Source organism: Lonchura striata, chromosome 27, assembly GCF_046129695.1.
Source record: "Lonchura striata isolate bLonStr1 chromosome 27, bLonStr1.mat, whole genome shotgun sequence".
Taxonomy (NCBI): domain Eukaryota; kingdom Metazoa; phylum Chordata; class Aves; order Passeriformes; family Estrildidae; genus Lonchura; species Lonchura striata.
Genome location: NC_134629.1, coordinates 8,965,100 through 8,991,222, shown reverse-complemented (window position 1 = coordinate 8,991,222; position 26,123 = coordinate 8,965,100). Strand labels below are relative to the sequence as shown.

At 50.4% G+C, this 26,123-nt stretch overlaps 2 protein-coding genes across 5 annotated transcripts; one reads left to right on the top strand and one right to left on the bottom strand.

The window, feature by feature from the left end:
- Positions 1 to 175: 175 nt before the first annotated feature.
- TMPRSS12 (transmembrane serine protease 12) lies at positions 176 to 10,755 on the top strand. Its single transcript, XM_077788583.1, has 5 exons — positions 176 to 233; positions 1,688 to 1,958; positions 5,022 to 5,293; positions 7,278 to 7,420; positions 9,906 to 10,755. Exons 1-5 carry the CDS (start codon positions 176 to 178, stop codon positions 10,152 to 10,154), a joined length of 993 nt encoding a protein of 330 aa, XP_077644709.1. The 3' UTR covers positions 10,155 to 10,755.
- Positions 10,756 to 13,191: 2,436 nt separating this feature from the next.
- On the bottom strand, positions 13,192 to 25,370 carry ATF1 (activating transcription factor 1). Of its 4 annotated transcripts, none has more exons than XM_021545211.2 (9): positions 25,211 to 25,370; positions 20,121 to 20,190; positions 18,555 to 18,683; positions 16,860 to 16,960; positions 16,422 to 16,552; positions 15,636 to 15,815; positions 15,399 to 15,558; positions 14,445 to 14,585; positions 13,192 to 14,325 (listed from the first exon to the last, which is right to left on the bottom strand). In XM_021545211.2, the coding sequence occupies exons 3-9, from the start codon at positions 18,681 to 18,683 to the stop codon at positions 14,160 to 14,162; spliced, it is 1,008 nt and encodes a 335-aa protein (XP_021400886.1). In that variant the 5' UTR covers positions 20,121 to 20,190; positions 25,211 to 25,370; the 3' UTR covers positions 13,192 to 14,159. The 4 variants fall into 4 exon arrangements, with proteins under 4 accessions (XP_021400886.1, XP_021400885.1, XP_021400888.1 ...); XM_021545210.2 differs by having other exon boundaries at positions 20,077 to 20,190; positions 25,211 to 25,342; XM_021545213.2 differs by having other exon boundaries at positions 14,228 to 14,325; positions 14,432 to 14,585; positions 20,077 to 20,190; positions 25,211 to 25,335.
- Positions 25,371 to 26,123: the final 753 nt, after the last annotated feature.

Genomic DNA, 26,123 nt, shown 5'->3' with positions numbered 1-26,123 from the left:
ACCCGGCGGGGCGGAGGGAGCGGGGCAGAGCCGGGGGGGGCGGCAAAGGCTCCGGTTTATACAGAAATCGGGTTAATTCGGCACAGCGGTGCTGAGCCAGCGTGGTTAACCGCGGGTTGTGCACCTGGCTCGCATAAACACGCCCTGTTTCACCTGGGCTGAGAAAAGCCCCGGGATGTGTGAGGAGCGAGTCCTGCAGAGCAGAGATCCCTGGAGTGGTTTTGGATGGAAAGGTGGGACCTTGCAGCCCACCCAGTGCCCCCCTGCCGTGGCAGGGTCACCTTCCCCTGTCCCGGTGCTGCAAACCCCGTCCAGCCCGGCCTGGGACACTGCCAGGGATCCAGGGGCAGCCACAGCTGCTCTGTGCCAGGGCCTCAGCACCTTCCCTATACTGGGATTTCTTCCCAAAATCCCGTCCAGCCCTGCCCTCTGGCAGTTCTCCCTTGCCCTGGCACTCCAGGCCCATTTCTATGCTCGGTCTCCATCTCCCCTGCAGCTCCTTCAGGCACTGCAAGGCCACAGTTAAGTCAGTCCGAAGCTTTTTCTCCTCCAGGTTGAACAATCCCAATTCTCCCAGCCTTTCCTCAGAGCAGAGCTGCTCCGTCTCTCTAAACATCTCGGTGGCCTCATCTCCAACAGGTCCATGTCCTTCCTGTGCTCTGGCGATGCTGGAGATTTAAAAACCCAAAACCAAACCAAATTTTAAAAACCCAGCAGCAACAAAAAACACCCACAAAACCCCCAAACACCCAACTGAACAAAAATCCCGAGACAACAGGAAAAAAAAGACCAACCCACAAACCCACAGCACCCACAAGCGCTGCCCCAAAAGCTGAGCTTTGCCCTCCAGGCCTCTGTGAAAAATGCTAATCACTTGGTTTTGGAAAGTTTAATAATAATAAAATGGTTATAAAAATTGTAATACAATTAGAGTAATAAAATTTAGAGTTAGGACAGTTACAAGACGATAAAAAGCAAAGAATTATGGACGTCTGGATGCTGTCGGACACTAAGTCATGAAAAACATCCCTTGAAAGCAATACACTGTTGCATATTCATATATCCTTCATGGTTATGCATACATTTTATTTAAAACAAGAACTCTGTTGTATGTCAACTGTTTCCTTTAATCCCCATGGCTCTTCGAGTCTGAGCAAGGCCTGAAGAAATTAACTTCTTCTGTTAAAAAAACATACATTCCTCTTCTCTGGAAGATTTAGGTGTTCCTTGAAGCAAGTATTAAAGAAAACCCTTCACACAGAGCTTCTATTTTACCATTATGTTGTAACCTAAAACTATATTTAACACACCACTTAAGAGAATTAATACAGCATTGTTACTGTCAAGGCAGGGTGGGAATGAAGAGACCCAGAGCAGGAGGCTGTGAGAGTAAAACTGGTTTATTCAAAATACACAGCTCTTATACAGAGCTTCGTGAGGACCAAATTCATTCACCGAGTTCTGAAGTGAAAACAAGCCACAGCATTGGTGCAAAGTGCTTGACACACAGTGATAGAATTTAACTATAAACAATGTGAAAAACAAGAGAGATAAAGAATTATTTACATTCTTTCCCAGCTCTTTCCCAGGCTTTTGCCTGGCCAGAAACTCTCCGTTTCTCTCTTTGAATCCGAGTCCCACACAGCGTAACTTTCTACCGTGACGCATACAACACTCATTGCAAAAGCCGATAACAAACCCCGCATCTCTCCCATCTCTGACATTGCCCTCGTCCCTCAGCAGGCCCCGTGTTTTGCAGAGTGCCGGCAGCAGCCGCAGCTGGGCCGCAGCGTGGCGTCCTGGATCGTGGGGGGCCACGAGGCCCCGGAGGGCGCGTGGCCCTGGGTGGTGAGCCTGCAGGTGCTGCGCGGCGCCGGCCGCTTCCTGCACCTCTGCGGCGGCGTCCTGCTGGGCCCGAGAGCCGTGCTGACCGCCGGCCACTGCGTGGACAGACGGACGTACGTACGGGGCTGGCCCTGGGCGCCGGCTGACCCCTGGGCGCCGGCTGACCCCTGGGCACTGTCTGACCCCTGGGCACTGTCTAACCCTGGGCATTGTCTGACCCTGGGCACTGTCTGATCCTTGGGCACTGTCTGACCCTGGGCATTGTCTGACCCCTGGGCACTGTCTGACCCTGGGCATTGTCTGACCCCTGGGCATTGACTGATCCTTGGGCACTGTCTGACCCTGGGCATTGTCTGACCCCTGGGCACTGTCTGACCCTGGGCATTGTCTGACCCCTGGGTATTGTCTGACCCCTGGGTATTGTCTGACCCCTGGGCATCCCTGACCCCTGGGCATTGTCTGACCCTGGGCATTGTCTGATCCTTGGGCACTGTCTGACCCTGGGCATTGTCTGACCCCTGGGCATTGTCTGACCCTGGGCATTGTCTGATCCCTGGGCATTGTCTGACCCTGGGCATTGTCTGATTCCTGGGCACCAGCTGACCCCTGGGCTTCAGCTGACCCCTGAGCACTGTCTGACCCCTGAGCACTGTCTGACCCCTGGGCATTGTCTGACCCCTGGGCATCCCTGACCCCTGGGCATTGTCTGACCCCTGAGCACTGTCTGACCCCTGGGCATTGTCTGACCCCTGGGTATTGTCTGACCCCTGGGCACTGGCTGACCCCTGGGCACTGGCTGACCCCTGGGCACCGGCTGACCCCTGGGCATTGTCTGACCCTGGGTATTGTCTGACCCCTAGGTATTGTCTGACCCCTGGGCATTGTCTGACCCTGGGCATTGTCTGATTCCTGGGCACCAGCTGACCCCTGGGCTTCAGCTGACCCCTGAGCACTGTCTGACCCCTGGGCATTGTCTGACCCCTGCGTGCCACGGCTGAACCCCCTGAGTTCCACAGCTGAACCCCCCGGGCATCACAGCTACCCCTGGGCACCCTAACTAATCCCTTGGTACCACAGCTGACCCCTTAGTACCATGGCTGACCACTTGGTACCATGGCTGACCCCTGGGCATCACAGCTGAACCCCCTGGGCACCATGGCTGAGCCCTTGGTACCACAGATGACCCCTGGGCACCACATCTGACCCCTTGGTGCCACATCTGACCCCTGGGCACCACATCTGACCCCTGGGCACCACATCAGACCCCTGGGCACCACATCTGACCCCTTGGTGCCACATCTGACACCTTGGTACCACATCTGACCCCTGGGCACCATGGCTGAACACCCTGGGCACCACAGCTGAGCGCCCTGAGCCCCCAGACTCCCCAGCTCATCAGCTTTAACACAATTTCCTTTTTTCTTGTTGATCAGAACCAATAATTCAGCACTGAAAGTTGTTTTTTTTCTTTGACAATGTGGTAATAACTGCTCAGAACAGGTTTTGAACTGCACTTACAGCAGCTCTGCAGCACTTCAGCTCCCAGCACGGGTCTCTTTTCCAGCCTTTAGCACAGTTGCACAATCTGCATCTGTCAACATCCACTGTGTTGACTTAACCACGACCTGGGGAAAGTGAACAGTAAAATCCTTGAAACTTGGAATTTTGTCCTTTATCAGGACTTTATTACATCAGCTCCTTGTTTGCATTCAGCAGACATTTATTTGCAAAATAATGCCTCTTTAAATCATCAGTTTAATTTCTACCTTAATTTTGGAGGCTAATTTGAATTTTATAGCTCATCCCAGGCCAAATTCAAAGCTCACTTAATATTTTTTCAGCATACTTGACTAGAAATTAGGTCTGAATGACTCCACTCCTATTTCTGAATTTATTAATTTGATAGTCATTATTTTGCTTCTAGATAATGGAGTTCCCAGATCTAGGTACAAGTAGAGTCTTTATGAGCATTGTGGGGGATGAGCCTCCTTTTATCCAACATAAAACCACATTTTCAGCTTTCTCAGATTATTATCTCTTCGTGGCCTCTGCTGAGATGGGGTGGGAGGGAATATCTGGGTGTCACCTTAAATCTTTAATCTGAATTTTCCTTAACATCAACAGGCAAAGGGAGTGTTCACATGGGCAGAATGGTAAGGAGGCAAATTTGTTCCAGGAAATATTTAACTATGGGATTTCCAATGTATATTCCTCAAGGTGCATAAGCAGAAAACAGGGATAGATGGGATAAGGGAAGAAATTCCTCCCTGTGAGGGAGGCTCTGGTATAGGGTGCCCAGAGAAGTTGGGATCCCTGGAAGTGTCCAAGGCAAGGCTGGACAGGGCTTGGAGCAGCCTGGGATAGTGGGAGGTGTCTCTGCTCAGGGCAGGGTGGGATGAGATGAGCTTTAAGGTGCCTCCAACCCAACCCATTCCTGGATTCCACCATGAAAACAAACACTGAAACTGATCTCAAACCTACCTGAATTCTCATCTTAAAAGATGAGCTTTAGGGTGCCTCCAACCCAACCCATTCCTGGATTCCATCATGAAAACAAACGGTGAAACCAGTGTAAAACCCACTGGAATTCATATCTTAAAGATGAGCTTTAAGGTGTCTCCAACCCATTCCTGGATTCCACCATGAAAACAAATGGTGAAACTGATTTAAAACCCACCTGAATTCTCATCTTAAAAGATGAGATTTAAGGTGCCTCCAATCCAATCCTGGATTCCACCATGAAAACAAAGGGTGAAAGCAGTGTAAAACCCACTTGAATTTGTATCTTAAAGATGAGCTTTAAGGTGCCTCCAATCCCACCCAACCCAAGCCATTCCTGGATTCCACGATAAAAACAAACGGTGAAACTGAACTAAAACCCACCTGAATTCTCATCTTAAAAGATGAACTTTAAATTGCCTCCAATGCAATGCAATGCAATGCAATGCAATCCAATCCCACCCAACCCAAGCCATTCCTGGATTGCACGATGAAAACAAACGGCGAAACTGAACTAAAACCCACCTGAATTCTCATCTTAAAAGATGAACTTTAAATTGCCTCCAATGCAATGCAATGCAATGCAATCCAATCCCACCCAACCCAAGCCATTCCTGGATTCCACGATGAAAACAAACGGCGAAACTGAACTAAAACCCACCTGAACTGTCTCGTAGGGACCCGTGGTCCTGGCGAGCCGTGCTGGGCGTGCACAACCTGCAGAAGCACGGCCCCCAGACAGCGAGGAGGAGGATCAGGAGGATCATGGTGCACTCGGAGTTCAGGAGGGAGACCTTTGAGAACGACGTGGCGCTCTTCGAGCTGAAGTCGGCCGTGCGCTACAGCCGCTCCATCCAGCCCGCGTGCCTGCCGCCCGCGGCCCTGCTGCCGCCCCTGGAGAACAGCTCCGACTGCTCCATCAGCGGCTGGGGACGCACCAGCGAGAAGGGTACGGGGCTCCGGGGCTGCTGAAACCCTCCCGTCGCCACCCTCGCCCTCTGCAGCTCCCCCAGCTCATAAACTCACTTGGCACCCGGATTTTAGGGGCCTTTCCTGACCTTTCAAAGGGGGAATGGCACCAAACTGCAAGAGGGCAGGTGCCGGAGCTCACCCTAGGTCGGGGTGGTTCTGTGTGCTGGAAAAGTCTCTCCTCCAGCCCGTGCTTTAAAGAAAGGCTCAGCAGTCTCTGCTGTCTGGTCTCAAGGCAGTTTATTGCAAGTTATCTGAAAGATTTTCTTCTGGGGCTGCTGTGGTTTGATCACAGCTCAGGCAGAGGCACACACACACCCTGACATCCTCTCTGACCCTGACTGCTTCTTCTCTCCCCGCCCAGGGCTGCTGCTGTCTTTTATATGGTACATTACGTGTTAAATGTTTACAGTTTTTCCCAATGCCTATTGCCTATATTAAATGGTGCTTTTCTATCTTTTATATGGCACATTACGTGTTACATGGTTAGAGTTTTTCCCCAATGCCTATTGCCTATATTAAATGGTGCTTTTCTATCTTTTATATGGCACATTACGTGTTACATGGTTAGAGTTTTTCCCCAATGCCTATTGCCTATATTAAATGGTGCTTTTCTATCTTTTATATGGTACACTACGTGTTACATGGTTACAGTTTTTCCCCAATGCCTATTACCTATATTAAAAGGTGATTTTCTACTCTAAACCATTCCGTGAGTGCCAACATCACCAAGAACAGGGAGGTAAGGAAGAAGAAAGAGGGAGGACAGGGCAGGCCCAAATCCCAAATCCATCTTAAAACCTCTGACCCCCATGTACAAAACCAAAACCCCCCTGTACAGCACTCAGAAATTCTTCCCTCTACTTTGTGACTGCTTCTACTCTAATATCTAAACTTTTGTGACTTCTTGTCCTTCCTGCAAGGTTGGTAAATCATTCCATGCCTCAAACCCAAAATCACAGCTGTTTGCAGCTGCCTGCCAGGGTCTAAAATGCTTCTGACCTGGACCAGGAACCTCTAAAATTGTCTGAGGGACATTTTGAGTTCCCACAGACAGGTTCAGAGTAGATACTGGTAAGAAATTCCTCGCTGTGAGGGTGCTGAGGGCCTTGGCACAGATTGCACAGCTGTGGCTGCCCTGGATCCTTCTGAGTATCCCATAAATTGGTTGGACAGGGCTTGGAGTAACCTGACAGTACAAGGTGTCCCTGCCCATGGCAGGGGGTTGGAACTGGAAGATCTTTAAGGTTCCTCCCAGCCCAAACCATTCTCTGATTCTGACTGGATTTGCCCAGGCCATGGTCTCCTCACAATGTTATTTAACTCTGCAGTGAGGATCTGCTCTCAGGGGTTTTCCATCACAAGCAGGTCAGACCCACACAGCTGTAACCACAGGAAGAGATTTCCCAGCCTTTCTTCCAAGTATAACATGAAAAAAAGGAAAATAAACTCAGCTGATTTCAGATTCGTGGTGCAGGTCAACGTGGGCTGCTGGAAAAAGCTATTTTATTGAAAAGCAACAATTCTGATGCCACATGTTGTGAACTCGAGGGTTCCCGTGGGATTTATGAACGACTACACCCCCTCCAATTCTCTCTTTACTCCCACTGGGCACAAATTCAATGCCCGTTGGTATGTGGGGGTTTTGGGGTCAGCTGAGGTTGTATGAGCCTGGTTGATAAGTCACCTCTGCCATTCTGAGCAAGGCATGTGTATTATTATTGGTGCTTCTGAGGAAGAATTGCAAAATCTACATCAACTTTTAAGCCACTCAAATTCCAATCCATTGGCAACAGGGAGGGTCTGTGTCACACGCGTGTCTAAACATGTCCAGGGACACACCTAGGCTGGCAAAACAAACAAAAAAATTCCAAAAAAATCCCCAAAAAAACCCAAAAAAAACACAGTAAAACTGCCACAAACCCCAGCATATGTCACCTTTCTAAATTCTGTCTCCTCTCAAGGTAAACTCTCATCTGTGCTGAAGCAAGCCCACGTGGGAATCCTCCCTCCCAGCCTCTGCAACAGCTCGGAAGGGTACGCGGGGCTGATGAACGACAAAGCGCTCTGCGCCGGCGCCTGGGCCGGGGGCACCGACTCCTGCCAGGTGAGGACTGTGCCACCTGCCAGGTGAGGGACTGTGCCACCTGACAGGTGAGAGGGGCTGTGCCACCCTGACAGGTGAGGGGCTGTGCCACCTGACAGGTGAGGGGCTGTGCCACCCTGCCAGGTGAGAGAGATTGTGACACCTGCCAGGTGAGGGATTGTGCCACCCTGCCAGGTGAGGGACTGTGCCACCCTGACAGGTGAGAGGGGCTGTGCCACCCTGCCAGGTGAGAGGCTGTGACACCCTGACAGGTGAGGGGCTGTGCCACCTGACAGGTGAGGGGCTGTGCCACCCTGACAGGTGAGGGGCTGTGCCACCTGACAGGTGAGAGGGGCTGTGCCACCCTGCCGGGTGAGAGGCTGTGACACCCTGCCAGGTGAGAGGCTGTGCCACCCTGACAGGTGAGAGGCTGTGCCACCCTGCCAGGTGAGGGACTGTGCCACCTGACAGGTGAGAGGGGCTGTGCCACCCTGCCAGGTGAGGGACTGTGCCACCTGACAGGTGAGAGGGGCTGTGCCACCCTGCCAGGTGAGGGGCTGTGCCACCTGACAGGTGAGAGAGATTGTGACACCTGCCAGGTGAGGGATTGTGCCACCCTGCCAGGTGAGGGGCTGTGCCACCTGACAGGTGAGGGGCTGTGCCACCCTGACAGGTGAGAGGGACTGTGACACCCTGTCAGGTGAGAGGGGCTGTGCCACCCTGACAGGTGAGGGACTGTGCCATACCTGCCGGGTGAGGGGCTGTGCGACCTGACAGGTGAGGGGCTGTGCCACCATGCCAGGTGAGAGGGGCTGTGCTACCTGCCAGGTGAGGGGCTGTGCCACCCTGCCAGGTGAGAGGGGCTGTGCTACCTGCCAGGTGAGGGACTGTGCCACCCTGACAGGTGAGAGGGACTGTGCCATACCTGCCGGGTGAGGGACTGTGCCCCCTGACAGGTGAGGGACTGTGCCACCTGCCAGGTGAGGGACTGTGCCACCCTGCCAGGTGAGAGGGGCTGTGCTACCTGCCAGGTGAGGGACTGTGCCACCCTGCCAGGTGAGAGGGACTGTGCCACCCTGCCAGGTGCAAGGGATGCAACATATTTATGCCACAAAGGTGGCAGTAAATTCTGTCTGATACACTTCCTGCTTCTCCGCAGTTTTCCCCGAGCAGGTGACACAAGGCACAGGATGTGTGTTCATCACTCGGAGCTCCCACACCATGGAGATGAACCTCCCAGTTAAGTGAGGAGTGAAGGTTTAGTTTAGGCATGAAAAGGTGCAGAGAAAACGAGAATTCGAGTGAAGGTTTAGGTTTAGGCATGAAAAGATGCAGAGAGAAAACGAGAATCTGAGTGAAGGTTTGGGTTTAGGCATGAAAAGGTGCAGAGAGAAAATGAGAATCTGAGTGAAGGTTTAGGCATGAAAAGGTGCAGAGAGAAAACGAGAATCTGAGTGAAGGTTTAGGTTTAGGCATGAAAAGGTGCAGAGAAAACAAGAATCCAAGTGAGGGTTTAGTTTTAGGCATGAAAAGGTGCAGAGAGAAAACGAGAATCTGAGTGAAGGTTTGGGTTTAGGCATGAAAAGGTGCAGAGAGAAAACGAGAATCTGAGTGAAGGTTTGGGTTTAGGCATGAAAAGGTGCAGAGAGAAAACAAGAATCTGAGTTAAAAGATACTGAAGCACTGCAGGTCTGGGGCTGTGGTCGGTGCAGTCCTGACCAGAATCAGGAGGAATTCCTCCATGGAAAGGGTGGGCAGGCACTGGAAGGTGCTGCCCAGGGAGGTGCTGGTGTCCCCAACCCTGGAGGTGTCCAAGGAACAGCTGGATGTGGGTGAGAAGCACTCTGGTCTGGTGACAAGATGAGGGTCAGGTTAGACCTGATGGTCTTGGAGGGCCTGTCCAGCCTCAAGGATGCTGATCCTGCCTTTCAGCAATAATGCTTTTTCTCTTTTTGAGCCTGGCCTCACAAGCTCTCAGAGATAAGCATTATACCCTTGATAGCTCAGCTACCTCAGGTGGCAGAAAAGAAGCAGGATGTCTCCTGTGACAGTGTTGGAAACCAAAAGTTTTAATAAAAGGCCAAAATGAAAAAGCTCTTTACAGAGAAAAGCAAGAGGTTCTTGCTCCTGCTAAAACACTTCACAAAACTATTAACTTCTTTTGTTCTCTTCTTTTTCTAGCAAATTGCTTAGGTGGGACTTTTTGGCTCCTGTCCAACTGGGTATCCTTAAGTTTGAGGTGAAGTCCCCAAGGTTCTATGAGGTGTCTTTTAACCAAATTGAGGAGAGAAACTTCTGGGTTTTTTCCTTTTTAAGGGGACAAAGGGTAAACGGGGGGGCACATTCCCACACTGAGCTGCCCAGGTGCTACTGCCCACACCTTGCTGTCCTTGTGACTGTCCGGTTAATATTTAAATAAATGTAAAAACCAGATTGCTCGCTGCCCGAAGTGTTTCCTGGAAGGAAACCCTTACACGCTGCTGGTTTTTGTGGTGTTCACTTGCAGGGTGACAGCGGGGGCCCCTTGGTGTGTTACCACCCTGGCAGTGCCAAGTACTACCTGGTTGGCATCGCCAGCTTCGGGGTGGGCTGCGGCCGGCCCAGGTACCCCGGGATCTACGTGCGCCTGTCTCAGTACAGAAAATGGATCAAAGCCAAGGTCCTGCTGACCAACCAGACTCAGAACCCCAGCGGGGGCACCACACTCACCATCCTCCTGGCTCTGCTCCACACGCTGCTCACGCAGGCTTTGTAGAGAGGCAAACCACCGTGTGCTCCTCCTGGAGGTCTGGCCTGCCTGGAAAAGCTCGGAGAAAGCGGCTCCCTCCCTCCTGACAATAAATCCAAGAGCCAAAGGATGTGCACTTACTTTGCAGGAGTCATGTTTGCCATTGTATTTTTTGTTTCCTGCCTCTGATATCCGCACTGACAGGAGAGGAAACAGTACCGGCCTCGGCGCTAATAAGGAAAATTGAATATAGAAGTGTTATCGACTGGAAACACTTTCTTCCCACCCTATTTCTGTGCTTTTCCAGCCACCAGAAGGGTAAATACACTCAGTGACCAGGGTTTGGGGAGGGCAGATGCTCCCTCTGCCGGGTAAAAACCAGCAGAGCACGCTAAAGTTTTAATTAACCATTTAATTAACCGAACCTTAACTGTGGCTCAGCTTACTGAAAACTAAGAAAGTAAAAATAAACCTGCAGGAAGGTAAAAGCTGTTCTGCACTCATGAGTTTTGGCACTGGCAGGTGTGTACAAGTGCCACTTAATCCACTAAAATTGACTGTTATTTATTCCTGGCTGTCGTATGACTCGATCCCACACAGGTTTTCACACCTGGTCACCACCACTGCAGCTCTGATTTCATTAAAAATAAATAGGGACCAGCAGAATGATAATATTTTAGCGACTTTATTTACCAAGATCAAAATTTGCAACCATTAATTGTTTCAACAAATATTTACAATTCATGGAAAGCACGAACTGTTTGGAACCAACCAGCAGAACAGCATCAGCTGCTGCATCTCTTACCCTCAGGAATGAGATTTTACTCTTTAAAATCGAGATTTGAAAGTAAATCCAAACTAAGAACTTCATGATCAGTGCTTAAAGAGCGAACTCGTGTTACTGTTTCATATTCCCAAGATGAAAAATCAGCTGTTCTTTCCAGCACACTGTTTTCAGAGTATAAAAATTGACTCCTGGTGTGTCTGGCAGGACAGGTGCTTCCCTTGCTGGATGGATACGAGAAGAATTGGCCACCAGGTTTTTACAGTTAACACGTGATAGTTTTTGTTTATTTTTGTTCCATCTTACAAAAGGAAAAAAGAGGATCAGCTACCACAGAGTTCCCAGAGCAGTTCAGAACTGTAGCTCAAACAAACCCTCTCCCACACGGCTGAGGAAAGGCCCAATTCTCTGAGGGGCACATTCCAGGCTGTTCAATTCTCCTGAAATTCCACCCAAGAAACACCAACACCTCTCCAGGAGCAGCTCCCTCAGCTTAGGACTTTTCCCAACCTCATTTCTGCTTTTTTCCTGACATGATGGCAACCAGGAGTCACACTCCAGCCTGGCCTAAAGGAAACGCACTGGGACTCGTGCCCACAACAATCAGAGACTTTGGAACTCCACGGTGAAAAAAAAAAAAATCCTTTTCTAGCCCACTAACCAGGAGATTGTGGAATGCAGATTCCTCATGGCAAAGAGCTCTGCTTGCTGCAGAATTCCCAAAGGAGTAAAATCAAAAATACTGACCGACCATGGGATAAGCATGACACACCCAGGGAGGGAGCAGAGCTTGGAATTCCACCTGGACCTGAGCTAGGGAGCTCCAGCAGCGAGGAACAGCACAGCCCATGGTGTAATTCCTGCTGACAGAACTGGAAGCAGGATGCAATCCCACCTATGGAAATGGTTTGTTATTCATGCCAGAAGCACTGCAGTCACATACAGCACCTGCCCAGGACCACGGCCTGGCCACCAGGACCATGGCCTGGCCACCAGCATCACAGCCTGGCCACCAGGATAACAGCCTGGCCACCAGGACCAGGGCCTGGCCACCAGGATCACAGCCTGGCCACCAGGACCATGGCCTGGCCACCAGGATCACAGCCTGGCCACCAAGACCACGGCCCGGCTGCCAGGACCACGGCCTGGCCACCACAACCATGGCCTGGCCACCAGGACCATGGCCTGGCCACCAGCTGGCCGCCAGGACCACGGCCTGGCCACCAGGACCACAGCCTGGCCACCAGGACCATGGCCTGGCCACCAGCTGGCCACCAGGACCACGGCCTGGCCACCAGGATCACAGCCTGGCCACCAGGACCACGGCCTGGCCACCAGGACCACAGCCTGGCCACCAGGACCATGGCCTGGCCACCAGCTGGCCACCAGGACCACGGCCTGGCCACCAGGATCACAGCCTGGCCACCAGGACCACGGCCTGGCCACCAGGATCACAGCCTGGCCACCAGGACCATGGCCTGGCCACCAGGATCACAGCCTGGCCACCAAGACCACGGCCCGGCCACCAGAACCACGGCCTGGCCACCACAACCATGGCCTGGCCACCAGGACCATGGCCTGGCCACCAGCTGGCCGCCAGGACCACAGCCTGGCCACCAGGACCACAGCCTGGCCACCAGGACCATGGCCTGGCCACCAGCTGGCCACCAGGACCACGGCCTGGCCACCAGGATCACAGCCTGGCCACCAGGACCACGGCCTGGCCACCAGGACCACGGCCTGGCCACCATGACCACGGCCTGGCCACCAGGACCACGGCCTGGCCACCAAGACCACGGCCAGGCCACCAGGACCACACCCTGACCACCAGGACTACAGCCTGGCCACCAAGATCATGATCTGACCACCAGGATAACAGCCTGGCCACCAGGACCACAGCCAGGCCACCAGGACCGTGTCCTCACCATGTCCTGCCCACCTGGACCACAGCCAGAGAGCTCTGGGCATCTCCAAGAATGGAGATTCCCCAGGTAAAGGAGTCCTGATCACGTGAAATGTTTGATTTTCACCTGAAACAAATTGTACAAACTGGACTCTCTGACACAATGAGATCTAATGTGCAGATATTGTCAATTCTGGGGAGTAAAAAACCCTAATTTCTTTTTTTTTTTCCTCTTCCCCCCCACCCCCCATACTCTTTAGGATCCATTTTTTTTTCTGCAAGTTGCCTACAGACATACAAAATTAATTCAAGTATCTCCTACACCAAAGAGGATCTCATTTGACTTTGTACTATCCATAAAAATATATCCTTGAAAATCTGGTTCACAAAATATTTCATTTGGTTACTAAAATGAAAGATATAAACTGTCAAAATACGTATAGAAACTCAATTTCAGGTTTTGTAAAGATCACAATTTAGCTACAAAATATACCAACCATCTCCCTGTTTGCAATATAGAATTTGCTTACAAAGATACCATTACTTTACAAAAGAGCTCCTACCTTACAAAGTGAGGCTGGAAATTGTAATTTTGCACTACTTCCAGCAATAAACCAGAGATTAGAACCTCATAACCCTTTGGTATAGATCATCCATTTTTTACTACATCATTTTTCTTCTATTTGGTTTCATGTTCCAAAGCCCAGGAGAATCCCCAGCCAGGACAAGCACTGAGTGTTTAATTGTAGATATGCTCAATTTAATTTTCAAAAATCGATGTTTCTCATGCCCAGAACTAAGAACAAACTCTTGCAGAACGAAAAACTTTCAGAAGTTTAATCTCAGAAATTCTTCAGAACTTTTGTCACCAGTCCTTGTCCCTCACACTGTGCTTTAAAATCACTGATGTGTTGAATTCTCTAAGAAAATCAACACGATTTTCTGTGCCTCTGACATTTCCAGGACCAGGCCTCTTGCCCCCTTCTGATCCTTTCCCAATGCGATAAACACAGCAAACATGGAAAAAAAAAATCATCCCAATTTTTTAAATTGTCATCTGAGAAAAGAGTAAAAACATAATTTATACCTCGAGCAAAGTATCAGCTTTTTTCTCACCTGCACCTGTAAATATCACCTTACAGGTTAAAATAAAAATATTTACAGACAAATAACTGAAGGAAAAAGGCTTGAAAAAGAGTAAGAAAACAAAACATACACTGGTTATAAATGTTACTAATAATGTCAGCTATGGCAAGGATTCTGTTTCATTTATGGTTTTTTTTTTGTAACCAAATTTTGCCTCCCTTTTTAGAGGCATTCATAGGAATTTTCAAAGAAACTCTCATCACCTGCCTCGCCACACGTGACTGTCCTTCTGCTGTAGCTGCAATCTTGAATTTAGCAGTTTCCAGTTGTGCCAGCAGGAATTTTGGTGAGGTTTTCTTGTTTCGTCTTTGTACTTTGTCACCAACATGTTGTAAAGAAAATCTATAGTCTTTGAGCTGTGAAATCTAGGTAGAAAAGTTTCATTTTTGACCTTTCATCTAGTTAAAAAAATTCAGTATAAAAAAAAAACCAAACTCCTCTGATATTTCACCAGTTCCCAAAGGTTTTTACCTTCTCTTCTTACACACTTTTATGACAGTAAAGATCTTTCAAAGTTTTTAGCTCTTCAATTAGAGTTTTGTTCTGATTTTCCAGGACTGCCACTCGATTTTCCAAACATTTCACATACTCCTTCTTCTTCCTACGGCACTCCCGGGCAGCTTCTCTGCAAGAGAGAAGCAGAATTCTTCATTTTAGGCGTGAGATCAATTTTTTGAACAACACTGATCAATAGAGAGAGCTGGAACTGCAGTGAGCAACAAAACCGAGCCAGAACTGCCCGAGGAGAGCAGGAAACTCAGCAGGATCTGGCAACACACATGGCAGCCACTCTGCAGGGGAATCCCAATTTTGCTTTCTCCACACTGAGACCCAAGGGAGCACGTCTGGCTCAGGATTTCCCATGTTTGGGTCACAATCTCCCACAAGCCCAGGTGTGCTGAGGTGGGGAAGGAGGCCAAGGATGCCTGGGCTGTGCCAGCCATGGTGTGGCACAGCACCGGGGCAGGGATTGTCCCCTGTGCTGGACACTGCTGAGACCCCTCAGTGCAAGAGGAATATGGATGGGCTGGAGGATATCCAGAGCTGGGAAGGGGCTGGAGAACTCCTGAGGGAACTGGGAACGGGGCTCAGCCTGGAGAAAAGGAGGTTCAGGAGAACCTCCTCCCTCTCCAAACTCCCTGACACGAGGGGCAGCCAGGGGCAGGGGGTCAGGCTCTGTTCCCAGGGAACAGGGACAGGACAAGCGGAAACGGCCTCAAGCTGTGCCAGGGGAGGTTCAGCCTGGACATGAGGAGGAATTTCTTCATGGAAATTGGTCAGGCATTGGCAGGGGCTGCCCAGAGAGGTCTGGAGTGCCCATCCATGGATGTGTCACTCAGTGCTCTGGCGCAGACCTGTCACAGGTTGGTCTTTATGATCCTGGAAGTGTTTTCCAACCCCAACTCGGCAAGCCAGCAGCTCAGGTGCAGGCACATACCTGTTCTTCATCAGCCTGATCTCTCGTTTCAGCTGTGGGTCGTCTGTCTTGCTGCTCTGGGACGTCAGAGTGACAGGGGAGGTCATCACCACGGTCTGGGGCAGGGAGGAGGTGGTGGGCGTGGTGCGGATCTGGTAGGTCTGCATGTCCCCAGAGGCAGCTAGGGGACACAAAGGGGATCAGCAGGTGACACTCACGGTGCCGGGGGTGTAACCACGTCCCACAGGGGGTACTCACTCTGCACCACCACCTGGTTGCTGGGCACCAGGATCTGCTGCCCGTCCGAGGTCTGGGCGTACTGCAGGATGGTGGTCCCGGGCTGGGAGGCGCCGGCGTTGGCCATGGTCAGAGTCTGCAGCCCCTGCACCCCGTCTGCCCCCGGCCCTGCCAGCTGCAGCCCGTTGGCCGCGATGGCGACTGCGAGGGAAGGCACATGCACAAGGGGATTTGTAGCTGTACAGCAGAAAACACAGGGAAATCACAGTGTCCTAGAGGGACCTTACAGGGGCACCTCCACCAGCCCAGGCTGCTCCAAGCCTGTCCAGCCCAGATCCAGGGGCAGCCACAGCTGCTCTGGGCACCTGTGCCAGGGCCTCACCACCCTCACAGGACGTGTGAAGCACCACAAACACCAAGTGGGAACATCAAAAGAACAAATCTTAATTTTTTCTACCTCTCTGATACAACAGAAGCCTTTTAGTGTGGCCTATAATATACATATATATTAAAAAAAATATATATATATCTCTGTGTGTCTTCACTGATGTATTGGGTTAAAATCCAGCAAAGAACACTGCTGTGTGCTCCATACCAACACTCTTAAATGTCCTGATGTGCAAAAATTAAAATTACAGAGTACTGAGTTTATCTGAAGTCTGTAGATACCAATTACTTCTATGTACTAACTTCAGTGACTACTAGATAATAACCAACTTTTGTCCTTCATCATACTCAAATGCTTAACAAAATCTGTATTTTGAGGCAAGCAGAAGAAAAAGTGTGAGGATATTTTGGGTAACGTACTGTACTGTCCAGTGCTTGTCTGGTAGATGGGTGTGGGAACGGACATGGAGGTGACAGTGGAGACCCCAGGGCTTTCCTCATCTCCTTTTCTATCCTGTGCATCTTCAGAAGAAAGATCTTTCAAAATTTTTCTGTGGAAAAAAAAATGACATTTGACTGCACTCCTCATTTCAGTAAAATGATACAAGTGAGTAAAATTACAGCTGGTGAACATTCTGCCCTTTACAAAATCCTGCCGAGGCCAATCTCCAGCTCGTGGAGTCAAAGTTTCCTCACAGTAACGATGGCTCAGGAAGTTCAGTGCATGAACAGATTCACTGCGTGTTTCAAGGGAAAGGAAACAACCTGGTGGGCAGCAGAATATTGCAAACCATGGGAAGGGGCTGTTGTTTTGGTGTTTTCAAATAAAAGCACCAAGTGTTTTTATCCCAGCCGTACCGGTAGGATGGACGACGAGCCAAGATGCCTCGAGCCTTCTGCGAGGAGCCGATGCTGTCTGAGGAGTCCTGAGAATCCTCACTCTCAGACAAGGAAGAAACCTGGTGAGAAACGGAACAGCAAACCACTGATGCACAGGACAAACACAGAAAGCACCTGGAATCTTGTATGTAGAGGAGGAGCTGTGGAGTTTGTTGGTGAGAGTGTTAAAGTCCGATGAAAATAATATTTAAGGCAGCAGCATATCAGGGAGTAAATATGCTAAGTGCTATCCACAATTCTCATTATTCTACTGTGTGCTTGTCCAGTTCAAAGTGTTATTTTGTCACTGATGCACCTTATTAGTGAACAAAACATTTATTTGTTCTTATCTGTGTGCCAGTAACCGAATGCAGAGCTCTGGGAAAAGCCTCTCACTGAATTGCAGAGACAGAGCAGCCCATGATCAGCAGGGAAAAAAAAAACCTGCTTGTGTTGTACTTTGTTTTTGCCCCCATCAAGGCCACAATGTTCATAAATTACAGAAGAGGAGTTAATCCAGTCAGGGAATTTTTTATTTGTTTATTCCCTCAGAGGGAGGGAAAAGGAAAGAGACTTTACAGACACAGGAGCACCAGCAAGCAGCCAATGCAGATGTTTGAGCTTTCAGCAGTGCCACGTTCTCCTCCCCCTGCTCTGGTGTTACAGCAGTGACAGCTCACAGGCCCTGCTGGGTTTGCTTCTCATGATTTATCAATTTAGTGAGGTGTGAGGAGAGGATGGCACAAGATCAGGGACAAATCCCTGGGGTTTAGGGCAGCTCCTCCCTTGCCAGCTGCCAGTGGTTTCCCAGTGGAACTCCAGGTCCCCAGGGGCTCTGCAGCAGGGACTGAGAGGAGCAGGAGCAGACTCACTGAACTCCCTGGGTACCTCCTGGGAGGGACTCGCACAAAAATCCCATGGCAAGGGAGTAAGAGACACAGGCAGAGACCTGGGTACCACCAAAAGGGAGTTACAGCACCAGAGAGCACCCAGCAGCTCATTCCCCTTCACACAGCTCCACCTTGCCCAAACACTCCTTTTAATCCATTTAACAATTATTAAAATGGATTTTAATTTTAACTACTGAATGATTCTGTTAGTCCCCACTCCCCTCCTTTGGGTGTCAGACCCCACCTGACTGCCAGGGCACCAGGATTGGATTGGATGGATGCATGTGGATTGGATTTCTGTGTAAAGGGAGGTGACATCAAATGGTTTGGATGTGGATTGGATTTTTGCATGAAGGGAGGTGGCATACAATGGTTTGGATGTGGGTTTTTGTATGAAGGGAGGTGACATCAAATGGTTTGGATGTGGATTTTTGTATGAAGAAAGGTGACATCAAATGGTTTGAATGTGGATTGGATTTTTGTATGAAGGGAGGTGGCATACAATGGTTTGGATGTGGATTGGATTTTTATATGAAGGGAGTGGATGTGGATGTGGATTGGATTTTTCTATGAAGGGAGGTGACCTCAAATTTCGTTTTACTACACAGGTGACTTCCCAGCAGGAAGAATTTCAAGCCCAAATGAGGGATCCCGTGGGGTTGGTCACTGTCTCTCACAGCAGGGCACAGAGGCAGCTGCCTCAGAGAAGCCTCCACACATCTTTTCACATCTTCTCACCTACAGAACTGCAGATGTGGGGTGTTCAAAGCCATTCTGGAGTTACCTGCACGGTTTGCACCTGAGGGGAGTGGATGACAGAGGAGGACTGAGCTGTCTGGATGACTCCCTGGACCTGGACTTGCTCTCCAGGAAGCTGAACCACTGTGAGGGGAGCAGAACCTCTGAGAGACATCTACAACAGACCAAAAACCATCAGTAAAACCTTGGTGCCACAGGGAACCTCTGAGAGACATCTACAACAGACCAAAAACCATCAGTAAAACCTTGGTGCCACAGGGAACCTCTGAGAGACATCTACAACAGACCAAAAACCATCAGTAAAACCTTGGTGCCACAGGAAACCTCTGATCTACAACAGACCAAAAACCATCAGTAAAAACCTTTGTGCCACAGGACTCAGGAAGTGCAACACGTGTAGGAAAACCATTAGCAGCTTATTTTAATTCTAATTAAATCACAGAAGTACCTCTAAAGATGCACATTTTTAAAGACATTATTTGCATATGAAAAAGGCTGAAACAGTTCGTTATTTCCTTTTTTTGGAGAAAAAATCAAAGTGGCATTATGTCACATAATCAAATATGTGATATTATGTAACATAGCAAAAACATGAAAATGCTTCAGCTTCTTAGAGGGTTTGTAGTTTTGATGTTGAACTTGCATGAGGATTTACACTTTAAATCAATTTATATTGTTCATATTGCCATATATTCCCAAAACAAAAATAATTCAAGTTATACATGTAGATTGTAAGGAAATAACCACTTTTGTAATGAAATTCCTTCAGTACTTTTATTAATCTGAAATACACAAGAAGATTAAGGGATCATTAAAATACACACAGCTGAATTTCCATTTAATGCTACTTTTGTATCATAACTCACAATATAAAGGGACAATCAGAACTTTATATAAAAACAGATCAGAAAATCAGCCTGGAAACAAACTCCAGGACAGCAACTGATATTCTCTCCTTTCCTAAATCTAAATTTTGCATCAAAATCCCAATTGCCTCCATAGGATAAATAGTGGAAGAGCTGCAAAACATTGTTTTTTTCCCAGGAAAACCCTCCTGGAAGGATTCACTCACCATTTCTAAGGGATTCAGGTTAAAGCTCTGACAGGGATGTTACCTTAGAGGAAAAATCTCAAATTTGCAAGTTCATCTGGTTTATTAGATTAAATATATTCATGTTGGGCTAAAATCCAAGGGTTTCCATGGTGCTGAGTACCCAGGATTGCTGCTACTACAAAAGGAGCTGGAAATGCTTTTTCTGAGGAAAAAATGAAACCAGGCCCTCATTTTATTCCTGAGCAGCTCCTGTGGTCAACTAACCCCAAATCTGGGCCGCACTTTTGCATTGTACAAACACAAAAAAATTAGCTTTTAACCACTTTGAAATTAATTTTATGTCACCCACCATCAACCAAACACATTTTTCTTAGCATCTTTCTGTTTTTTTTTTCTTCTCTGAGTGCTTCCAAGAATGGATCTACAGTTGGTAGCACACAAAAGCGGCTCTGAGCTCCCTGAAATGTTTGCTGAGATCCAGCCCAGGCTTTACCTGTTGAGCAATATGAGAGAGCTGAGCTGCCTGGAGGGTTGTACCTTGTACAGCTGAGGGCTGGGACGGAACAGAGCTGCTGCTGCTGCCCTTGTGCACCTCTTCCATCATCAGCTAGGAGAAAAGCAGTAAAATCCAGTTAGTCACTTGGACAGCAGTGCCCAGTTCCAGCAGTGCTGCTGCTGGTGCTTCTGGGCTCACTGGGATGTGCTGAATGAGCTCTCTGCCCTTTTCTGCTGTTATTAAGGCACAGCCTGAATTTTTGTCACTTCCCATCGACGCCCTGAGCCCTTCTGTGCCTCCTCAGTGGGGAGGGACACGGTGGGACCTTGGCCTGCTCATCCCTGGGGGTTTGGGCAGGTGAAGGACACACCTGAGGCCTGGGAACAGCAGGAGTCCAGGATGGGAACAGAACAGGTTTGGTCTGTGCTGTGAAGGACACAGAATCACAGATTTGTTTGGGGTTTGGACCTTAAAGCCCATCCAGTGCCACCCCCTGCCATGGGCAGGGACACCTTTCACCACCCCAGGCTGCTCCAAGCCTTATCCAACCCAGCTTTGGGCATTTTGAGGTCTGGAGCAGCTCCAGCTTCTCTGGGCACCCTGTGCCAGGGCCTCACCATCCAATATAATCCCTTTAATATCCAATTCCTAATATCCCATCTAACCCTGCTTGCTTTCCACTTGAAGGAAGATTCAGGAAGAAAATCAAGATTCTTCATACTTAAAGAATATCTTTCTCTAAGTAAGATAATTTCCAAAAATATTTTAGCCAAGCCACCAGCCAAACCTATTTTAAACTATCTGAAGGTGTATAAAAACAAACCAGGGACTTAAAAGTGAAGAGAACACAGTTTTGAATTTTAAGAGTCACTCTGTCTTGATGTAATGCAGTCAGCAACACTTCTCTCATGTCTAAGATTTTATATTTAACTGTTCAGCGTCTTGCCAGCATCCCCCCTCGGATTCTGGGGGATTCAGGGATGCACAAATGCAGTTTCAGCTGGGGGGAGTGGGCGGACCAGCCTGGAGCATTAAAAGCTGATGGGTGAGTGTTAAACATTTTGTCACAGAAGGTTTGAAAGTGTTGAAAGGACAGTTGCTATGAGACTGGAAATTACATTTCTTTCTGTGGAAATGTGAGTCATTGATTTTTCCCTGCTGAGCCCAACCACAGCACGCAGCCCGGTGAAGGCTCCTGGGGGGAAGAGTCCACCAAGAGCAGAGTCCTGCTCCTGCACCCTCACTGCTCGGAGGGGTTGTGCTGCAGGACCCCCAAAATGGCACCAAAGCAGGGCTTTGCAGGGAGAAAACTGCTGGCTGGTACAAGAGACTGTGACTGATGGAGCAGCTCTGCTGGGAGGATTGGGATTCTTCAGCTGGAATGGAGAAGCTTCAGGGTGACCTTCCTGCGCCTCTCCAGTACCTGAAAGAGCTGCAGGGAGGATGGACAGAGAGCACCTACAAAGGCCTGGGGTGCCAGGACATGGGGAGGGGCTTCCCCCTGCCAGAGGGCAGGGCTGGATGGGATTTGGGGAAGGAATTCCTCCCTGCCAGGGTGGGCAGGCCCTGGCACAGGTGCCCAGAGAAGCCCCTGGATCCCTGGCAGTGCCCAAGGCCAGGTTGGATGGGGCTCGGGGCAAGCTGGGATGGTGGAAGGTGGCCCCGTCCATGGCAGGGAGGTGGAATGAGATGTTCCTTAAGGTCTCTTCCAGCCAAAACAAATCCAGGGTTCTGTGTGTCCTTCGCAGCCCAGCCCAAACCTTCCCCAGCCTTCCCAACATCCTCGTGGCTGCAAACATCAACCATTCAAGATTATCAGCAGAATTAATGACAAACCTGCAGTGGACACAACTTTGTCTGTCCTCAAACAGAGTTTTAGCTTTTATAAAGGAAAAATCTACATTTTGCACCCTGCAAAGTGTCCCATGTAACCAGGGCCCCTCAAACCGAAATCCAGGCAGCAGCAAAAATGACAATAAATTTCCAGTGCTACAGAAACTTTGTTCATTTCTGTAGTGCAAAACCACAGCCTGCCCTCCCTGCTCTCTCTGCTATTAGTTTCTCTACATTACTGTCCCATGAAAGACTCAAAACAGCCTCCAAGAAACAGTGAAACCTATAAATCACCCCAAAGAAACACCCCAGGGGGAAAGTACAGAGGGTTTTGCTGACCTTTCTCCCACTGGTGTGAAGTTCTGCTTACAGGAATAAAAGATAAAGTATTTCCCATTAGAAATATGAGTTTTGAGTTTAGTTCATCTCTGCTTGCTCTGGAATATTTAATTATTCACCCAACATCAGGCAATAAAAAGATTTAGCAAGGATTGCTAAATTCATCCTGCACCTCACAGCTTCTGGGCTGTCACACAAGACTCCCATGCTTTTAACTTTATTTAGCTGGAAAACTGGGAATTTCCCCCTGGAATGGGGGAAAAACCTCAACCTGCAGGTCTCAAGCTCTAAGAAGAAGCACCAAAAAGGATAATACCCGAGTCACCCCCTGTGTAAAACTGCTCTGACAGCTGAATTTAATTTATTTAGCTGAAAGCAGGTGCTCTCTTTGGGGTGAAGGCAGAATTTTGCTGTCACAGAGCACTGACAAGAGGAGCAACACCAAGGCTTTATTGGCCCAGTCTGTACAAACACCACTTTTTGAGAACCAGACAGGCAAGGGTGACGATTTTCACAGTAAACCCAAAGTCTCCGTGCAGCTCCACCTCCAAAAGTCATTTAACTGAAAGGATTTTGCAACAGCAGCTCATGAAATTTGCTTCAAGAACTCCTAAAATTCTGGGCATCATCTCCCTCCAGCCAAGAAAACTCATCCTATTTCAAACCTGAGCCTCAAATCCACCTTCCTTTGAAACATAAACAGGAATGTCACAGTTCCATCAGGACACATTTCACAGACACCCTCCGTGTGCATGAACCACCAGGCAAAGCCACCAGAAACACCTGACGTGCTCAAGGAGCATCAATTAAAAAAGAAAAACCCATCCCCACAACTCCCACTGATTCCCTAATTCTGTAAATTCCCTGAAATGCTACAGAGGAAGAAACCAAGTTCTGTTTTGCAAACTGAGTAGAGGAAGGGTCTGAATGATGTTTCATCACTGAAATATTGTAAGAGCCAATGGATTATGTTTTTATAACATCAGAAATCAAGAATATTTGACACAGAATTTTATTCTCAAATAGTGACAGAAGTCGAATTCTGACATTTAGAAATTGTACAGAGAAAATTCAAAACGTTTTCTTGAACGATGCTTAAGTAATCTGGGGGAGTTTGGGGTCCTCAAAATCAGCTGCTTTCAGCAGTGAAAATATTATTTACCTAAATTTGCCATTAGGACACTTGGGAGAAAATTTGCTCACCCAGAAAACGGACAGAACTCCATTTTTTTCCCTCAGAAATCAGTAAAAGGGCAGCACATCCGACCAGAGAGCAAGTGAGCAGTCTCTAGTCAAGGTGCCCAGTCAGTGCTCCAGATTCCATTCCACAAACACACAAAATTATTCCTTAAAACTCCAGGAGCACTTTCCTCACAGGATTTCTTCCACTCCCAGCCTGTACAGGAACATCCCCTTGACAGGAGCTTCAGAAATAAACGCTGCAGCCTAAAAACGTCAATATTCTATCCGCATCAGGGATCTGATGGCCGGGAGAGAAAAACACCCCAGAGATCATTTATATCATCATTTCTATCACTTATACCGCCCCGGATCCTCACTGAGCACTGGAAGCCAAGGCTCAGACACGGATCTGGGGGAAAATTCACAGAGGACAGGTAACGACGCCCATTGACGGCGGTTTAATTAGAGATAAAGTAGAGTTGGTCAGCGGGCAGCGCTCGGGGACGCGGCTCCCGGTGGCCGGAGCCTCTCCTCACCCCCGAGCACCTTTCCCTTTCCCTTTCCCTCGTTACCGAGGGGAGCGGGACCCTCCTCACCCCCGAGCACCTTTCCCTTTCCCTTTCCCCGTTCCAGAGGGGAGCGGGACCCTCCTCACCCCCGAGCACCTTTCCCTTTCCCCGTTCCAGAGGGGAGCGGGACCCTCCTCATCCCCGAGCACCTTTCCCTTTCCCTTTCCCCGTTCCAGAGGGGAGCGGGACCCTCCTCACCCCCGAGCACCTTTCCCTTTCCCTGTTCCAGAGGGGAGCGGGACCCTCCTCACCCCCGAGCACCTTTCCCTTTCCCTGTTCCAGAGGGGAGCGGGACCCTCCTCATCCCCGAGCACCTTTCCCTTTCCCTGTTCCAGAGGGGAGCGGGACCCTCCTCACCCCCGAGCACCTTTCCCTTTCCCCGTTCCAGAGGGGAGCGGGACCCTCCTCATCCCCGAGCACCTTTCCCTTTCCCTCGTTACCGAGGGGAGCGGGACCCTCCTCACCCCCGAGCACCTTTCCCTTTCCCTGTTCCAGAGGGGAGCGGGACCCTCCTCACCCCCGAGCACCTTTCCCTTTCCCTTTCCCTGTTCCAGAGGGGAGCGGGACACGGGGGGACTCGGGGCTCCCCTCCTCACCCCCAGAGCACCTTTCCCCCATTCCCGGGGGGAGCGGGACCCTCGTCAGTCCCAAAGCACCTTTCCCTTTCCCTTTCCCCGTTCCAGAGGGGAGCGGGACCCTCGTCAGTCCCAAAGCACCTTTCCCTTTCCCCCATTCCCGGGGAGAGCGGGACCTGGGGCTCCCCTCGTCACGCCCTGAGCACCTTTCCCTTTCCCCCATTCCTGAAGGGAGCGGGACCCTCCTCACGCCCAGAGCACCTTTCCCTTTCCCCGTTCCAGAGGGGAGCGGGACCCTCCTCACCCCCGAGCACCTTTCCCTTTCCCCGTTCCCGAGGGGAGCGGGACACGGGGGGACGCGGGACCCGGGGCTCCCCTCGACACCCCCAGAAGCTTTTTCCCCCCGTCCCCGGGCCCGGCAGCAGCCCCAGGCCGCAGGGCAGCGCCTCAGGCCCGGCGGCGGGGGGAACTCCCCGCGGTTTCGCAGCGGCCGAGGCCGCGGCCTGCGCCCGTCCTCCCCTCACGGCCCGCGGGGGCGGAGGGTGGCGCGGGGGGAGAAGCGGCGGCGGCGGGCGGGCCGAGGGAGCGGGGTGGGGTGGGGGGGACGGGGCGGCCTCCTGAGCCCGAGCTTACCTCAGAGCCCCGCGGGGCCGCGCCTGGGGAGCGCCGGAGCCGCCGCCGGGTCCCGGCCCCGCTGCCGGCCCGGTCCCGCCTCAGGGAAGCGGCGGCGGCGGCGGGGGCGGGCCGCGACCATAGAGTGCGCGCCCAGGGGCCCCCGCCATAGAGCCCCAGCGGCGCGGAGCGCGGGCGCCGGGCTAGAGCGGCCGCCTGGAGCCGGCCCCGCCCGGCCGCGCCACGGAGCGGAGCGGCGGAGCGCCGCCGGCGGGCACGGCGCGGCAACAGCGCCCCCGCCGGCCGGAGGCCGCGCCGCGCTCTGGGGCGGGAGCGCCGCGAAAATCCCGAAATTCCCGAAATCCCCGAAATTCCCAAAATTCCTAAAATCCCCGAAGTTCCCGAAATCCCCAAAAATCCCGAAATTCCCAAAATCCCCAAAATTCCCCAAATTCCCGAAATCCCCAAAAACCCCGAAATTCCCCAAATTCCCGCTATTCCTAAAATCCCCGAAATCCCCAAAAATCCCGAAATTCCCCAAATTCCCAAAATCCCCCAAAATCCCGAAATTCCTGCTATTCCCGATATTCCTAAAATCCCCGAAATTCCCGAAATCCCCAAAAATCCCGAAATTCCCAATATTCCCAAAATTCCCGCTATTCCCAAAATCCCCGCTATTCCCGATATTCCCAAAATCCCCAAAATTCCCAAAAATCCCCCAAATTCCCGATATTCCCGCTATTCCCGAAATCCCCCAAAATCCCCCAAATTCCCCAAATCCTGCAATTCCCGAAATTCCCGCTACTCCCAGCACAGCGGGTGCAGCCGGGTTTCAGCGGCAGGGCCGCGTCTCCGTGGCCGTTCCTCACCCGCTCCCTGCGGATTTTTAGGAAGTGGCACTAAAGGGCTTCGGCCCCTCTCGGGGTTATTTATT

Coding starts and splice junctions, on each gene's coding strand:
- TMPRSS12 (XM_077788583.1), top strand. CDS start 176: ATGTGTGAGGAGCGAGTCCTGCAGAGCAGAGATCCCTGGAGTGGTTTT. Junction 234..1,687: donor GAGTGGTTTTGGATGGAAAG/GTGGGACCTTGC, acceptor TCATTGCAAAAG/CCGATAACAAACCCCGCATC. Junction 1,959..5,021: donor CACTGCGTGGACAGACGGAC/GTACGTACGGGG, acceptor ACTGTCTCGTAG/GGACCCGTGGTCCTGGCGAG.
- ATF1 (XM_021545210.2), bottom strand. CDS start 20,187: ATGATGGAAGAGGTGCACAAGGGCAGCAGCAGCAGCTCTGTTCCGTCC. Junction 16,961..18,554: donor CTCAGGTGCAAACCGTGCAG/GTAACTCCAGAA, acceptor GTTTCTCACCAG/GTTTCTTCCTTGTCTGAGAG. Junction 15,816..16,421: donor GACAAGCACTGGACAGTACA/GTACGTTACCCA, acceptor CTTCCCTCGCAG/TCGCCATCGCGGCCAACGGG.